Source organism: Coenobita brevimanus, chromosome 91 (genome assembly GCF_032717465.1).
Source record: "Coenobita brevimanus isolate Jiangsu-jjx chromosome 91, ASM3271746v2, whole genome shotgun sequence".
In the NCBI taxonomy this organism is placed as follows: Eukaryota; Metazoa; Arthropoda; class Malacostraca; order Decapoda; family Coenobitidae; genus Coenobita; species Coenobita brevimanus.
In genome coordinates, this window is record NC_137044.1 from 1115850 (window position 1) to 1134809 (window position 18960).

Genomic DNA, 18960 nt, shown 5'->3' on the forward strand with positions numbered 1-18960 from the left:
TTATGCCAAGTTATACATGCTGTGTTAACTAATTTTTATGCTTATGCTATATGTAGCCTTTTGTAACTTGATCCATTCACTGTTCATCTAGCTCATCAGAACAAGACTATGATAATTAAGGTATCACTTGAAGCTGCCGTTTTGAATGATACAGCTGCCATCATTAAACAAAGACAGGATACTCAGCAATGCACCATTCATACTAGAATGTGAATTGTTGAGTTTGTAGTTCTACTTAATGCTATATATTAGCTGTATTAAAAAAAAAAAAAAAAAAAAAAAATCCACATATTCACTTTTAGGAGTAAAATTTAAAAGCTTCCAAATACCAGAATATATGCCAAAAGATCAGATCTCTCCATCTCGTGTGAACATGGAGAGTTAGGATGATGGTGAAAATGCAGAGATATAGGTATAATACATAATCATTCCTGAATGCTTTAGTTGTTGGGTTGTGACAGAAGTTCTCTAAATCTGGTAGTTATTTAATACAATCATTCCATAAATGTTTAAGTTAGGTTGCAGCAAGATGTTATCTTAAAAGCCACATGTAACAGTTCCAGTACATTGAACATCTTGAATTTGAAAGTTAACTGTAATATACTACATTGAGATACGCTGTCATTGCTGTTTTGATCTGTGATGGTGATGTACAGTACTGTAACTGCAGGAAAAATTAAATCATAGATGATGGCAGTGATGGAGGTTTGTAAGCTTTTTATCTCTGCAATTAGAATAGCAGTTGTAGCTTGGAAGGTTCAGCATTTTTTTTTATTTTTTAACAACATTCCTTTTCCATTTTACAGATAGAATTACAAAAGGTAAGAATACCAGTGGTGTCTTCCATAATTTAATACTTTATTTCCCATATAATGGAGTTCTCTAGTTTTATAATCAATTTTATATTGGATGTTTTCAATAAATGGTAATTTTCTTGCACATCTAATGGTTCCCTGCAGTATACAAGCATACTTTAATCATTAATGTCATAGATAATGAGATCTATTCTATAAGCCAATTAACATTAACTCTGCCAAATTACAAGACTACACACATGATGAATATTCGCTTTTTAGCCAAAACATCATTTACTGTATTTCATATTCACAACAGCTTAACAGACTCAACAATCAGTTTTAAAGTAGCAACACAAGTGGAGGACAACACACAGGCATTCAGACATTGTTACCACACTACTGAACAGTGCATAACTACGATTTTGCTGAACTTTAAGCTCCACCTCAAGCAACAGATTCACCGCAACAACTTCAAAAAACAGATCCTGAAATAAGATAAAAAGGTAATAAGTGTATACTTTTGCCAAGGAACAAAAGCTATCAACAAAGTTCTGAATCACGAGAAAGTAGTTATGTATGGCATGATGACCAGAAGCAGATAAAATCCAGAAGTGACGGTCCTTGATATTGACAAAGTTAGGCACGAGCATTGATGATCTGCACGAAGTCAGGTTTGAGTGATGCCCCACCCACAAGGAAGCCATCAATGTCACCAGTCTTGGCCAACTCCTTGCAGTTACCAGCAGTGACAGAGCCACCATAGATGATGCGTGTGGAGTCAGCCACCTGAGGGCTAACATTGTCACGCAACCATTGCCGCAGTTTTGCATGCACATCCTGAGCCTGGAAGGTCACACAATCTTTGTTAAATTAAATGCAAATCTTGTACATAACTGACAGTTTCACTATGAACTGGGATGTACATTATTTTGACTACCAGTACCATAAACCCACAAAGCTTAGCACATACAAGGTGGTAATAATGGCCCAATATTTTGATAAAGCAGTAACATTAGTAATGTCAAACATTCATGACAGTGTACTGTACAACAATGTGAATACGTAACCTGCTCTGGGGAAGCGGTTTTTCCTGTACCAATGGCCCAAACAGGTTCATATGCAATTACTACTCGGGACCAGTCAGAAATATTAGGCACCAGTGCTTTCATCTGGGCAAACACAACTTCCTCTGTTCGGTTGCTTTCGCGTTCCTCAAGCTTCTCACCAATGCATGGAATCACCTGCAATGCCATATTGCAATAATATAGGTTAGCACTCTCTCCTCCCCCTTTTACACATGTACCTATACATGTATACAGTACAATAAACAATGCTGACACACAATTCTTCCTTAAGTGCATCATCATCATATCATCACAATACATGTACTGTACTGTAATATCATCCACCATGCTCCCTCTAGAGCTGCCTACAGGGCACTGCTTTGACAACCATTCCAGAAAACACACACACACACACACACACACACACACACACACACACACCGATCGCTGGTGCAGTGGTAACGTTCCTGCTTGCCAACTGGTGGATGGGAGTTCGCGCCTTGCTCAGGTTGCGAAAAGTTTCACTGACGAAGTGGGTGGTTACTGTCCCCCTTGAGCAAGGGGACGGGTGTGTGCGTGTGTGAAGGTCACAGCCTTGCCCTCAGATCGGACTACATGAGCTTTCAGCTCCCTTCCAGGAGGGTAAAAGCTGACGATCATGACCATCAAGTGATCCTGACCGACCCGGTGAATTACACACACACACACACACACACACACAATATTTGGTTTATCTCTTACCTTCAATTTCACTAACACTCTTTGGAACTCAGTCTCCATCTCTGAACAAGTCCATACCTCAATGTATTTCTCTTCATCCGTTTAGTATATCGTCACCCTCATAAAGAAACTGCGTGTCATTTTTCGGCAATTTCTGGATTTTTGCCTAAATCAATTCTTCATCACGTGTTGCACCTATTGGTGCCTTTGCCAGGTCTAGGGTGTGAGTGGTCTAAAAAGTGCCTCAAGTTTCTCCCTAAGCCACTGAAAATAAAGAAAATGAGACAGTTCTTCTTTGATTTCGAAAAGTCCAAAAAATGACTTAGGCAGTTTCTTTATGACGGTGTCGATATATCGTAAAGATTTTGAAAATGTAGATAAAAAGATTATCATTCATTCACTCATCATCCAATCCTACATTGCCCCATGAGGAGCGTAAGAGCCTGGGGCTAGGCAAGTTGGTCATGACATTTAAGATGAGAGTGACCAGCTTCTCATCCCTGAGTGACATTACATGAGCAATAAACCCCAACCACCCCTTGGATATAAACCTTCACTGGCTCACTCCGACTGGAGCTCCGTAATTACCCACTAAACCACCAGGCATCAAAATTTGGTTATATGGTTACCACCCAGCATAGTAAATGGTTTTCTGGTGTACAGGAAACTATTTGGCTTGTCACTCAGTGTAGAGTCACCCACAGGTGGAAGGAAGAGGAAAGAATGAAGGAAAGAAAGACAGAAGAGGGAGTATAAAGTTACCTGTAGGCAGATGGAGGAGGAAAGAATGAACAAAAGAAAGACAGAAGAGGATGGAAGGAAAGAAGGATGGAGGAGAGGAAAGGGCAGACACCGGAGAGCAGCACTACATTGAGTGAGTGGATGGTGAGTGCCCCCACCTACTATTATTATTACACCTAAACTACTTTGTACCACATCATTTATGAAAACTCCTTTGTACCACATCATCTATCAAAAGTCCAACCCATTTTCCACTATAATAAATGGAATGGAGAAGAAAAATTGGTAATACAAAACCACATCAATAGGAAAACATCCAACTCAATGCCTCATGAAGTGTCTATACATCCAGCACCTATATCGCCAAAATTCTTTACTCCATCTCATACACAAAACCCACCACAATAAGTAAGCTTCATTGCACTTGGTACTCAAGCATCACCTACGGAGTACAACCATTTAGTCAACAGTTTCAAAAAAGGAATGCAACTCCTATCAAAAGCATCCCCATTTTTTATTTCCTCTGTCAAGTTTTCTTTTACTTTAATTTCCATAATATATTTCTCATAGTCCATTTTTTTTTTTTTTTTTTTTTTTTTTTAATGCAAGGAAGAAGGAACTAAAAGCCAGGGGCGTGCAAACTGCTCCCTTTAAAAAAAAAAAAAAAAAAAAAAAAAAAAAAATGAAGAGAGAGAGCCAAATTCAAGATCCATTCAATTTGAGATGCCTTGACACAGTGCATTTGAAAGACTGTAGGCGGTAGGAAAAACAGACAGACAGAGACAGTTCCACAGTTGACCTGTTGCATACATGAAGGACTGGGAGTATTGATTAACTCTTGCATTAGAGAGCTGGACAGAAAAGGAATGAGAGTTTGTTGTCAGATGGGTGCTACATGCCTGCCGCAGTGGTGGAGGGATGCAAGCAGACAGTTCAGAGGAGCAGCAACCACTGAAGTAGCAAAAGAAAAGAGATAAAGATGCAACAGTGCGGCAGAGAGATAAAGGTTGAAGGAAGCCAATAAGGGGTGAAGAGTTTGAGATGAAAAGCCTTTGATTCCGCCCTGCTGAGATGAGCTATGCGTGGGGAGCCTCCCCACATGAGAGTTGTACTCTACACAGGCAAATAAAACCCGTGTATAAAGTCAACAACTGTGCAGGAGTAAAGAAGATACAGAGTTGGCCTAGTACACCCAATCTCTCGCAAGAAAATTTTACAAGTGAGATAATATTTTCTTTCCAATACAAATCCCTAAAGAATGAAACCCGAAGTATGTTTAAAGATGATGAGGGATTGAGCTGGATATTGTTAAAAAAAACTGAGAGTACTTCAGTAGTAAATTTTGTCCTGCCGATAGATGTAAGAACTTGATGCTTTAAAAACAAGGTTATTTTGACCCCAAGCAGAGATATGAGCCAAGTCAGACATTAAGGGTGCCACAGTTGCATCCCATGTTTGTTAAAGTAACTGCTAAGATGGATGCTGTGGGAAGCTCACCATATAAAGCCATTTTCTTGGCCTTCACTTTCACACTCCCCGCTCTCTTCTATCATGGCACCAAGTAACTTAAAGCAATATTTTTTTTTAAAAAAAAAAAAAAAAAAAAAAAAAAAAAAAAGTTATCCTCCCCATTCATCAAAACATCACAAGTTCTTTCATTTCAACAACAATCACTATAAAATATACTATATTTAGTTTTGGACACTGCAGCTCAAACATTCAAAGACCTGAACTGACTAACAAATATAGCAGTCATTGTTAGCTGTATCACAACAACCATACGTATACTGACACAACTCTGTCTCAATTTAACACTTACAATGAACCAAACATCTATTTCTATTACCACACTAGCCACACAATTATTACTCTTAGGAGAGAAACATTCAGCCACAAGTGCAGTCCTGAGTGACTGTAAATACAGTGAAAGTCAAAGCTAAGACTCACATTATTACAAATCCTGTTTCTTTTTTCTCAACAGCATCCAACAACTGTTAGGAAGTAGTCAGTTAGTTTTGGTACTTGGTTCAACCTTCAATCCTTAGAAAACAAAAGCTGTAACAAGGCAAACTCCATTACGGAGATTCCTTAACAGGAAACATGGCATCAATTTTACATTATATACAGTACAATATATGTAAGGTTAGATATCAAGGGGCTGAATGAAATCAGAATACCAGGATACTACACAGATAACCAGGTTCTGACCTTCAAGCCGGCCTGAAGAGCATGTCCAACCTTCTCACTGATGAGCTGGTCTGATTCATTGAAGACATTCCGGCGCTCAGAGTGGCCCAGAATCACCCACTCACAACCAAGATCCTTGATCATGGCCGGTGAGATCTCTCCAGTGAATGCACCCTTCTCCACCTAGCCACAGTAACCAGGAAATTAAAATAACCATTATACCTAGGAAAACACATGTCTCCAGTGTTGCCTTTTATGATTTTTTATTTTCTTCCCTATTACTTCCACAGTGGATTACAAAGGAATTCTCAACTAATGTTCCACTGCTACCTGCAGAGTTGATTTGCCAGTTCCTCCAGTTTACAGTACTAAATGTAGGTTAAAACAAGTTATAGTCTGTAACATCACTATCTTCTAATGAGAACATTATATAATATTTGTATTCACTTCCAATAACCAAAGCAAGAGTACTACTAGTATACAGTAATACTGTACAAAGCACCAATAATCTCTCTATTTACCAGACCTTTCTCTCAGCTGAATAACAATCTGGCAATTGTATCTCATGCCACAAAAAGTGCTTATTGATTGGCAGTTTCCTTGTACAATGCTGCAGCTCCGTCATCACTGCCCTACTCATACTTCGTATGAAACATGGGGTGGGATTACAATGTCAAAGCTCTTTGATACAGCATCTGACTCAAAGTATGAGTTTTATCTCCCATGCACAAGAGCTACAAGATGACTTCAGGCAATGGCAGTAAGTTTCCTACATTCTGTCCCCTACGAATGTTTGGTATCAAGCTGTACGGCTACTGGTACATATTCTTTATCATATTCGAAGTCAGTTGATAAAATGAAATACTTTGTGATGACAACATAATTACTGTATATATGATTGGTACACATACAAGTATCAATATTCTTCACTACCTCAGACTTACTGTAATGTACCCTAGGCTGAAAGTGCACCTGATGCAGCAACTTGCTCAATCATGAGGCTTGCCCATAACAATGTTAGTTTCGGGGTACTACTTCTCTTGAAAAGGAAGTCAGTGTTGTATGGAAAAATACGGTTTACTGGTTTTGCATTTGTGTCCTCTCTTGCATGAACTTATATTTCTGGCAATCGAACAAATACAGTATTTATTTTATTCTGGTACTGTTATACGATCTTATTCACCCAAGGAGATACTTCTGTGTGAAGGATTCTCAAACACTCCATTAATCCTTCCTATGATAACTTTTTATATTGTTTTGTCTACTGGCAAGTGAATTTATTCAGCTAAGAAAAGACATTTTGTAGTGATACTGTTAAGACTGAAACACAGTAACTCTCTACATCAGAAGTACCAGTAACACACTGCATCTTCTCTACAGTACTGCTGTACTATTCTTACTGCTACACTAGTTCCAGTTCAACATACGGTCAAACCTTAGAGTATACCACGTGTGCAGTCAAAACACTACTTTATGTGAAACAGCTTTGAGAAATGCTTCTGGATTAAGAGCAGAAAAAACAATTTCAGACTTAAAAATTACTTATAGTGAATAAAAACCTGAACATTTTAAAATGAAAAACAATGGTTAATTCATCAGCATCTGAATAATGAAAGAACCATGTACAAAAAAAAAAAAAAGTAACTTTAAATAATAACTGTATGCTTACAACTTAATATTCACCTATATCTATATACCTAGGCTGCTTCCCCCAAGGAAAGGGAGGTAGCTGAGACAGGACAACACACTCCCCATTTACTCATCCATTCAAACACATTCATTCGCATCTTAGCCCCAAAGGGGAGAACAGACAGATCCTCACCGCACCACACCACACCACACAAGGGTCAACTGCGCAATGCAATCAGTGACATCCGCAGCAGGGCCCGACAGCAGAGCTGGTTTACCCCTGCCACATCATAACAGACCCATCCCCTTACCCGCACCTGACCTGACTAGCTGATCAGACCAAATGCAGAAGAATATCCTCTCAGGGCTGCGTCATCACTTATTCATTCACAATTTCTCTCCATTTATTTCTGTCACACACAGCCACTCTTCCTTGCTCAACAGACATCCCTCTCGCATCCAGCGCTCTCTTCACACTGTCCATCCATCCTATTCGTGGTCTTCCTCTCAGCTAAAACACAAAAATAGATACATGTGTCTATGTACATACCTTATAACAGTTTTGGGCAGCAACACCAATGTTGGTAGGCATATTCTGGCGGGTGTACATGAGGTAGCATTGAGGACATCCAACTACCACCTCTGTTAATAAAAACATGACATGCTCAGATCGATGAAACCAACTTTCTTAAACCTGCCTTTACAATGTAACAGTATCATAACCAACAACAGCAGAGGTGCTACCAACCAAGCACCACATGAAGTACTATATAGAAAAAACGTATACGGTACAGTACAGCAATTTCAACGTGGCACTTCAGTGAACTGCCGTAACTATGTAAATAAACAAGTCCTTCCCCATCTTCAAAGCTGAAACTGTTATCACATATCAGTGACTTTACAGTCTTTATTTATACTGTATATGATACAAGCAGACAGGAAAAGACAAAAATGAGACGGATGAAATGGATAAGTAAGGCATCCCTAATTTACACAACTGTGAAAATTATACTGCAAGAGATATTAGAGAAGTGAAGTGAAACAATAAGTTAAAATGGTTTGGATATTAAGAGCAAAGAGAAAAAGAACTGGTACGGATGTGGAGGCAGATTCGTCTATGAAAGATATGGGATGAGGGCCTTTGTGTACACCTCTGTGATAGGGGAATGAGTAAGGAAATACAGTAATCCCTCCACTATCCAATGTAACAGAGCTAAAGGCATATCCGGAAAGTGGGTCCGTCCGGAAAATGTGGGTCCGTCTGGATAGTGGGCCCCTGCCCCCTGAACTGGTACTTATGGACCCTAACCCAGCCTAACTCAGAAAACCACCTACATAACTCTCTACCAGACATGCACAGCACCTATTAAAGACCCTATTCACATAAATAAGGGACAGAAAGTATGAAATAAATGAAAAGGAACCAGAGAATGAGGAATTAGAAGTATGGAAAATATTTAGCAGTGTACAGGGTACTTACAATACGTCCATGGCCGTTCGTTACGAAAGTTAACCCGCCTCCTCTAGAGTTCTGGCAGTGGTGAAAATGCTCTTGAAGCACGTACAGTAATCCATTGTTGTGCTGCACTTAATCCTTTGCATTATGAGCTATAAGTGTTTAACAATGCACATTCTGTTCTTGATTGCACCATGCCAGTTACAACTGCCAGTTTACACTCTGTACTTAATCTTTGCACTCTGAATTCAAATTTCATAACACTGTACAGCTCTGTAAATTCCCATGTGGTCTAGTGGCAAGATATCACAGTTTATTCACTGTTTACTCACAAAAACGAGCACGTGCAGCATCCACTGAATGAGCGTCTAGTCAGGATGGTAGTTAGGTGGTAACTGGGGAGGGATGGGGGAAGCAAGGAGCGAGCATAAACACAGTTCTTCAGCGCTGCGCGCCAATTTCAGAGTACAATTGAAAAAAATGTCAGATTCTTTTAAAATCATCTCGTAAAGAGATGCCATCAAGTTAACCCTAGCATGGTCTATGGTCTCCTAACCTAAACAAATTTTCACGCATCTGATGTGGAACTTAAGGGAAGGGCAGTACACTCAACATACATGTGTATGCCTTACATTTTACAGTACTGCATTATAAATTTTTTGTTTTACGAACATATCATTTAAGCTTCTCAGACGTGCAAAATAATTTCTTAAATTGTTTAATTTAAAGTTTTTCTTCCTAAAATGAAAAGTCCCCTATATTGGTGTTTTAACCATTTTATTGAGTTTTTCACTTTTTACAATTACTGTTGTTGCTGATCAACCCCAGTGTATCCGGCTGAGCAGACCCACTAACCAAAGGCAAGCAACTGACCCTGCATGGCTATCTCATGAAGTGAAGTGATGCTTTTTTTTGCAGCTGACAGTGCATTGCAACAATGAGGTGAGGGGAAATGAGTAGAGGTTTGGTTCCTGGGTGGATGCCACATTTGTGTGTGTGTCCACCCACTTAACAGGGGCACCACAGGAGACTCCACTTCACCCCGTGATCTGGTTATATGGTTACCACCAGCGTTGTAAATGGTTTCCTGGATACCAGTACAGAGCCACTTGATGTGGAAAGAGGAGTAATAAAAAGTGTCAGGATGGAACAGGAAGAGTTGGAAGAGAGGAGGCCAGACACAGAAACTGTAAGATAAAGATGATGGAAGAAGTAGGCAGCACTACATCAAGCAGGTGGATGGTGGTTGCCACCACCTACCACTATTTATCTTACAGTAGAAGCAAAATCTTTATTTGCCTTTCCTGTGCCAAAATGTGTTATTTTCCAAGCCTGTTACAAAATCACAAAATCTCCTCTGTATCAGAGGGAGTCAGGGTCATTCTGTGTGGGTGCCACCTGCTCCATGTACCCTAAACAGAAAATCAGTCATACTGGTATAAGGTCTCACAGCCCCAAGCCCCATTCTGTATCCAGGATATGTTGGCCGAAATATCCAAACAAATAAATCATCTTGATCAAATGTGTCCCCTATAACTCCATCCAGTTAATCATTAATCACTGGCTGGCTGTTGTACAGAGCAAGAAAACCATGACTATGATGCCACGAACTTCACTGTCCTGGAGGGGTTTTGATACCTATCTTTATTTGTATACCATTATGTCTTACTTAGCATTTAGATTATATAACACTAATGGTAAAAGTAGTAGATGCAACCCCAGGCTCATCGACATGAACCCAATGAACCCTTCCCCTGCAGTCCACCATCCTCCTCCTGGGGAATAGGGAGGGAACTGAGGAACCAGTCATATTGTGCCACCACGTGAAGGTGTCCCTCTCCAGCACCACACAGTCCTATAGCTGTGATGCAAGATAAAGCTATATTGCATGACCCATCTATCCTACAATCTTGACATTGTAAAAAATGACAAAATTTTTGAGGCTTGGAGAAAATGTGGCAAAATAAGACAGACTACAACTGAAACTTCTGAACCTTGAAAACTGGATATGCAAAATAACTTTTACATTAATTACCATCCTATTGTATTTCCCATAAATTTGCAATACTGTGGCTACATTCTGTGCACTGGTTAGAAAGAATGCCAATACAGTATTAGATGCAAAATACCCCTTTCACTAATTCCAAAAGATGGTTGGGTGACAGTCACTAGGTGCTGCTTTCATGTTTAGGATAAGTTTCATCAGGTTTCAGTGATACTGTATATACTTGTAAACCCCTGCTGAGCTGATTCCCTGTAAGGTAGTTTACCCCTCATGTCATTACGGTATTTTACAACCAATGTAAACTGTACAGGCTGTCCTCATTATAACGATGAGATGTTTTGGGAAAACCAATCGTTGAGCTGGGGTATCATTAACTGGGGACCTTATAACACAGAAAGCATTGGGATGCATTTGGAAGCCTTGGGATCTCCCCCCCAACCACGTCCCAAACCCACCCAAATGAGTCCAAAAACAAGTTTCCAGCTCACCTAAACCCCCATAAAGCTTTAAAACAAACTAAACTAAACCTAAAAGCAATTCATAACTCACCTAGGCTAAACCCAAAAATAAAATCTGAAAGTCTTAAAAATTAGGCAAGGAAAAAAATCAAACCTAGTAAACTGTACCCCAATATGACTGTGTTCACCACACCTATGACTAAAACATATTAATCTAAGTCTAAAAACAGTTTATAAATCAACATAAACACAAAATTTAAGTCTAAAGTATCATCATAATTGGTTCAAAAATGCCCATCAGATAAAAACCCATCGGATAACTGGGGACTGGCCATTGATAGGCAGGGAAGGGTGTTAATTTTTTTACATCGCTAAGGCAAGGTACCGGTATCGCATAAAGGGATATCATATAGCTTGCAGCTTGGCTCATGCAGACCTTCATTTGACACTATGAAATTTGTGCTGAAGAATGCAAAAGATTTAGGTTGAATTTCAGAGTTATGGCAAATTTGGGCAGTCTGGACGCTGGTACTCCGCACCCTGCCCGAGGGTGGGAAAGGAGGTCCAGATGATGATGATTATGATGATGGTAAAGAATCCCATGGTTTGACTAAAAAATATCATTATAATTTTCAAAGGATGAGAATTTCAAGTTTAGTTTTGAATGTAATATCCTTTTGAGGTTACAAAAGCCCACATTGGCAGACAAAAATACCTGGTATGTATTTATAATCAGTTTCAGTAACTACTGTTGCCGTCTTCAGTGGAACTACCAAAGAGGGTGACAGGCACCACCAAAACTGTCTGGCAATGCTGTACATCTTTTTATCCTCAAGTGGAGGTTTCCCTATCCACAGCAATCTTCACGACTGTAACTCCACCAGTCACGAATACTGGTACCCCTTTAAGCCCTCATACCATACTACATACAATGCAAATTCTAAGTTTTCTTTAGTTTTCCATTTTACCTTGTCTTTACTTGTATAATTCTAAGTTTACTAGGATTTCCTACTCTGTGGGTTTCATCTAATTTCACTGCTTTAAAAAACCCACATTTTCCTCAAATCTTTAAAGCCCTCCCTAGTACCTACCTTTGGTGGGGTGGATTCTTGTTTAGAACACTAAAATTACGTTGTATGTCTACCCTCCATTTCTGTAAGTTTTAGCACAACCCAAAGTGCATGGAAGAAATTGTGAAAAAAAAAAAAAAAAAAGGGGGGGGGGAAGGGGGAGAGTAAACTTAATAAACAGTACTATTACTGGTGCTGGTATGGACTCAGCCAAATAGAGGTTCTACCAACTGAAGTGACAAGCGAAGGTCAAGCAGGTTAAGAGGTTACCCCAAGGTCAAAGATAAAGTTCCCTGCATAGGTACATCACTCCATAATGAAGTCACATTGAGTACTGAAGTTAACTATAATACAGGTGTCACTCACACCAAGACCAGTTTGACAAGCACCTCTGAATAAAAATGTGAATGACAAGAGTCCAGCTTGTCTTATCCATGCCCCATTTTAATTTTACAATAAAACATATGCCTTCCAATACCATGTATTGTCACCCCTGAGCTGAATTTATTAGCTTCGCTGTTGCCAGGAAAATAAGGTCTCGTACAGGTGATAATGGATAGCTTGTATATAACCGTACAGCAAGACCATACACCAGGTGCAGTACCTGTTATTTGATACATTATGCTACCCTACGAAAACAAGAGGTTGACCTTGGCGAAGGTCACTAAATGTCAAATTCAAGGGGCCGTACTTTGCTATACCAATAAAGTCATGGAAAGCTGCATCGTTTGATTTACTAATTACAAAGTAACTACAGATAAGCGCATTACCATTGCTCCATTAACTGTCGCCTAGTGATTCTATGAACCGGCGATGATCCAAAGTCGATAAACCACTTGAAAGATTTTTCGTACCTGTATCGGGGCTGAGTGGACCCTTCATGAATTTGATAATGCCGTCAATGGCAGCCTTGTCTCCATTCATCTTCCAGTTGCCTCCGACGAAAAATTTCCTCTGGTTTGACATGATGGTTAATTTAGGTCGACAAGAGAGAGGGCGCGTCCGCTCAGCCGTCAGTGAGACCGTCGTCTGCTGTAGCCGGCACACTCTGCATCTGATATATCTGCTTTCCCCCATCCCCCCACCCATCCCTACCCCTACTACGTGTTCATCCACCCCATCCCCCGTTTCACTCTATCAGTCCCCCTTCCATCATATTCCTCCTCCACCCCTTCTTCTATTATGTATCACGTCCGACCCTCTCTCGTGTTTCGCCTCCCATAACCACACCTCCCCCATAATCCACTTCCCTCATATTCACTCTCTTCCCCCGTCCCCATCATACTCCCATCCGCTCATCCCTCCCCCTCTCTGGCTACGGAGTACTTCCCCTTGTAGTGCCTTTTCGTCTCCTGAACATCTCGTCCCAGCACCGCTCACCAAGATCAGATACGTTCCCCTCCCATTACCTGTCTTCATTTCTTTCACAAAGGACTCGGATTCCACTCTCTTGATATTTGAACTTATCACCCCACATCCACCCCTCCACTCACTCTCTCCTTGTATGCCTCCCCTTCCCCCACCCTCCATTCTCACGGGCACGGCCGGTGTTATCCCAAAACTCGCTCCTGTATCCATTTGTTTGAAATTTTGACGTTCAGCTCCCTTTTTCTATTTAACGAATGCCTTTAAATACACACTGTGTGGCTTCCACTACTAGTCTTTCCATAATATAGTCGTTTTCATTTACGAGTATTTATTTCATTTTTTGTATCCAGGAAATGTGGCACCCTTTCCTCGGTTGCCAGGGTGAATCTGATGTGGGTGCTCAGCTACAGCGCCAGCGAGTGGAGTGCCAAAAGCGAGTCCGATATTTGGATGTGGTGATAGGAAGCGTTAGGAGAAACACGATGAGGTGGTCTGGCTATGTGGAGAGGTTGGAGAATATGAGAACTAGACTGACGAGGAGAGTGTATGTGACTGAGGTGTAGGGGGGTAGAGGGAGAGGGAGGCCAAGGATGAGAGAGGGGAGGTGAGCTGGAAGCATGGCAGTGAAATGGCAGGGGACAGGGCGACATGGAGGCGATTTATTTGTGGCCATCCCTTACGGGATTAAGGCGTCTGGCAATATATATATATATATATATATATATATATATATATATATATATATATATATATATATATATATATGAAATGCAGCATAATGCCCCCAGGAGCACCCAGCCACCCCCACCAGAAATACAGCATAATGCCCCCAGGAACTCCCGGACACTAAAGAACCCACGGAGGAGTAGCAGTCGCACGCCAGGATTCAGGACGACAACGGCATAAGTCATCCCGGACCGCACGCCCCCTATGACCCAGAGCCCGCCCGCCATCGCCATAGCAGGAATCCTGCACTACCTTCCAGGCGAGCCTTCACCAACCAGCTAAGGGATGGAGCTGTCTGTCCGGCTCCTGCCAGCACCCCAAAGGAGATGGCCTGTAGCCACTCTCTCCTTCCTAAGGAGACGGCCTGTAGCTGCTCTGAAGGTGTCTTCCTCTTTGAGATGGCCTGTAGTCGCTCGCCCTTTGCTAAGGAATTGGCCAGTAGCCGACCTGAGGGTAATAAGGAGACTGCCTGTAGCCGCTCCTGCCTTCACCAGACGGCCTGTAGCCACTCCAAAGGTGTTCTTCCGGAGATGGCCTGTAGCTGCTCCAGACCCCTCCTGCAGGAGAGCTTCTCCCACCTTCGCCAGATGGCCTGTAGCCACCCTGAAGGCATTCCCCCAGAGACGGCCTGTAGCCGCTCACCCCTCGCTAAGGAGACAGCCTGTAGCCACTCTGAGGGTAATGAAGAAACGGCCTGTAGCCACTCCCGCCTCCATCAGACGGCCTGTAGCCACTCTGAAGGTGTTCCCCTTGAGACAGCCTGTAGCCCCTCGCTAAGGAGATGGCCTGTAGCCGCTCTGAGGGTAATGAGGAGACGGCCTGTAGCCGCTTCCGCCTTTGTCAGATGGCCTGTAGCCACTCCAAAGATGTTCCCCTTGAGACGGCCTGTAGCCGCTCTACACCCCTCCTGCAGGAGACGGGCTGTGGCTGCTCCCACCTTCATCAGACGGCCTGTAGCCGCTCCAAAGGTGTAGCTGGGACTGCTGGCAGACACACACCCTCTCAGGCGAAGACCAGTAGCCGGGCCTTGGCAGCCAGTAGCTGCGCCCCTAGGAAGCCACAGCCAGTAGTCGGGCCCTATGGCAGGAGGTGGCTGAGAGCCACCCCGTCACCCAAGTTTGATGCCTGTTCCCCGACCCCCAGCACAGAGGGCGTAGAGGAGTATTGGAGAGGCCCCATAGTCTCCCCGGGCCTCCTCTCCCTATGACTGGCTCTGGAGGGACCCACCAGATGGATCCTGATCCAGGCCGGTGCTGCAGCCCCCTCCTGTCGGCGCCACCCAGCCCTGGGGACCGCAGTCCTCGGGAACCCCAGACCCTACTCAGAACACCCGGGCAGGAACTCCTTACACTTTTACAGCGGAAGACCTCGCCCTCTGTCAGGAGCCTGAAGGACAGATCCAGGCAATTGTTCGGCCCTAGCCCCGAGGGCAGCACTCCGGTCCCGAGTCCCGAGAGTTCAGACCCCTTAGCCGCCAACAGCCCCGGACGAGAGCAGACGCCCCTGCGCGTGATCCCGTGTCCCTTGAGCATGGGGACTCCTAGTGGTGCCCAGCCCCATCAGTAGCGGAGCTGCGTGGCCCCTCAGCAGCACCCTTGGAGCCGGGAGAATTATGGTGACTGTACTGTGCAATAATAGTAATCCAATAGTGCCGAGGCAGAATAGTGAACTTACAGTGATAGACCAAATATCGGAAAAAGAGATAGACGCAGTGACGGACTGTACGGTAATAAGACTAACACCAGGGCCGTGAAGTAAGTAATGATAATTGACCAAAAGTGACCCTAAGGCAGAAAATAACAAAGTGAACACGCTATCATCAAACCTTGCCTCATAGTACTATAATTACAATCAGACCCCAGTGCCTTACACCACCCCTTTGTGAGAAATAACCTTAGCCCCTCACCGCACGTAGTACCAAATTAGAACATTCCGCCTCGAACATTGTGTTAGTATATTTTCCCAATAGTATCCTGCGAGATACTCTTCACCCGACCTAGTTGTAAGAGTTTATGATCACCCAGAATATCGTGTCTGTAACATCTGCTGTTTCCCTTGTCTGACTGAGTAATACACGTGTAAGGTTATTGCCTGAGTTTTTGTGTCCTGCCTCTCTCCTATTTGTCTAAGCCCCGGTCTCGAAAGAGGACCCCGCTGCACGTTAGGTGCTTAAAGTGTGGGATTGGAAGCCAAACTTAAACACCTAGCATTACAATATATATATATATATATATATATATATATATATATATATATATATATATATATATATATATAGATATATATATAGATATATATATATATATATATATATATATATATATATATATATATATATATATATATATATATATATATCATCAGCCGTTTGAGTGTCCACTGCAGGATCGGCCTATCCCGACCGAAGTGGGGACGATACAGCCTATTTATCTCTACCAAGTGGCTTAGGCTGTCTGGTAGAGATTGTATGTAGGGTGGAAAGTGTGTTTAAGTGTGATTGTAGTGTTGGAGTGGCTGTGGATGAGTGTTTAGTCTGTGTACCAAGCGTAATCGGCCCGTGCAAGTGCAAGCCGACTGGGTGCAAGCATACTTTATAGTATGCGACACTGGTTCAACCACAGCATTCCTTATGTCCGTCGATGCAGTAAATTGTATGAAGAACGCTCTCAAAGTTTACTATCCTGGCGGGGCACGAACCCTCGTTCTCCAGTGTACGAAAACACACACTTTACCACTGTATCTATCTATCTATCTATATAGATAGATAGATATAGATATATATTACGTACACACACACACATACACACACACCGCTCGCTGGCTCACTGGTAACGTTCTCGCTTGCCATCTGGTAGACGAGAGTTCGCGCCTCGCTCAGGTTGCGAAGTTTCACTGACGAAGTGGGTGGTTACTGTCCACCTCGAGCAAGAGGATGGATGTGTGCGTGCATGAAGGTCACAGCCTTGCTCTTAGATTGGACTATATGAGCTCTCAGCTCCTTTCCGGGAGGGTAAAAGCTGACGATCACAATCATCAAGTGATCCTGACCAACCCGGTGAATTACACACACACACGAGTGTGGTTTAACGGAAGTGAAATCTTGAACTGAAATGCTTTTAAACTGGCATTTTACTGTAATTCGAAACCGTAATGCTAGATGTTTTAGGGTCGGCTTCCCATCCCTCTAACGCATATAGTGTGTAGCAGGGTTCTCTTTCTAGACCGGAGCTTAGACAAATGGGAGAGAGGCAGGACACAAAAACTAAGACAACAACCTTACACGTGTATTACTACATTCTACAGTGGAACGGGTAGATGTCACGAATACAGAGATACTGGGATGAGGGAGATCCGGAGGACACTCCTTCAGGTGGCCGCTTGTCCTGGGGATGATCGGAGAGGGAGGCCCAGTGGATTTCCTGGCTGGCGCCACAGGTCCGGTGGACTCTGTCCTCCTTCCATCGGGGGCTGGTGCAGCGAGGGGACGACCGGTGGTCTGTCCCATGTAGGTAGTTCCGGTGGCCCGCCTCCCTCCTGGGAAGTTCCAGCGAAGGTCGTCTGGGAGACGTGCCGACGTGCTGGCTCCCGAAGATGGGTGGCAGAGGGAGGAGAACCGGAGGTCACTCCTCCCATGCTCCCACAGTAGATCCGGAGGACGCTACTGTGCAGCTGCTCCCCTGGGATATTGCAGGACGTGAGGCTCCGGTGGAGTCTCCTCCTCATGTGAAGGCCGATCCGGTGGACACGGCGTCCAATGGCCTGCTTGGGACTTCACTATTGCAAGTCCCACCCCTATTGTGGCGGATGCTTTCTCCGCCGGAGTGTAGTACACTCAAACCGCGTACTACCCGATGGTCTTGCTGCGAGGAAGAGGGGCGTCGGGTCACGGGGGAGATATGTCGTTCCTGCTCTGAAGGCGGAACAGCCTCCCCGTCATCTTGTTGGGTTTGGATCACCTTCCTGTACCCTCCTGGGGTTGTTGTGGTGTTCGGCTCGCTCCGCCGAGCGGTTATTTCATGCCTCTTCCTCGCATGCAATATGCCTATAAATAAAAAGATGTAACCTTTTATGCCATACGAAATGTTTTGTTCGCTTGCATAGAATAAGAGAAGTTATCACGAAAAAGAAAATATGTAAATTTTGACAACAAATATATCGAGCAGTTACCAGTTATCGCGAGCACCGAAATACGACAATCAGTTATAGTTTAAAATTATAATAGTCGAAAATCCCGGGGTATTTTCACTAACCTTGACTTCACACAGCGTGAAGTACAAAAATGCTAAGTTTGAAGTACAGCTGGACTACGATGTTAACCTGTTAATACAGATTGATATGTTCAAGCTAATATTAAATGCCTGCTCATATTCTTCTGCATACGAAAATGCAACCTAATGAAATCTATTTAGTTCTGTAGTTTGTACGAGGAAGGTTATTTCAACCATCTCAAAAAACTGTTGTTGTTCTTATAGGCAGGGATGACAGGTAACCGTTAAATGACGACTATTCAGTCATCAGCACACTGCCATAAGTTGGTGAAATGGACTATATAGACTTCATAAACTATTGATATAACAATCTTCTGTGAAGTGAATCATAAGGCAATGCATTAACGACACTGAACATTTTCAGCGTATCTAACGTATGTGCATCCTCAATGGTGTCTGTTCGTGAACTGAAAATGGGACAGTTCCAATATTCCCTTTGTTTTGTCTACGTTTTTATCCAGCCTTTAGAAG

General features: G+C 42.8%; 1 protein-coding gene across 1 annotated transcript; it reads right to left on the minus strand.

The window, feature by feature from the left end:
• Positions 1–837: 837 nt before the first annotated feature.
• Positions 838–13180, minus strand: LOC145411828 (triosephosphate isomerase). The gene is made up of 5 exons (XM_080281789.1): positions 12982–13180; positions 7689–7780; positions 5531–5692; positions 1865–2038; positions 838–1640 (listed from the first exon to the last, which is right to left on the minus strand). Exons 1-5 carry the CDS (start codon positions 13091–13093, stop codon positions 1434–1436), a joined length of 747 nt encoding a protein of 248 aa, XP_080137915.1. The 5' UTR covers positions 13094–13180; the 3' UTR covers positions 838–1433.
• Between the last annotated feature and the right edge of the window lie 5780 nt (positions 13181–18960).

Bases quoted from the DNA above. Each gene is read 5' to 3' on its own strand.
- LOC145411828 (XM_080281789.1), bottom strand. From the start codon at position 13,093: ATGTCAAACCAGAGGAAATTTTTCGTCGGAGGCAACTGGAAGATGAAT. The intron at 5,693-7,688 runs GTATGTACATAG...TACTGTGGCTAG, and splicing joins CTGCCCAAAACTGTTATAAG to GTGGAGAAGGGTGCATTCAC. The intron at 2,039-5,530 runs GTCAGAACCTGG...ATGGCATTGCAG, and splicing joins CTCTTCAGGCCGGCTTGAAG to GTGATTCCATGCATTGGTGA.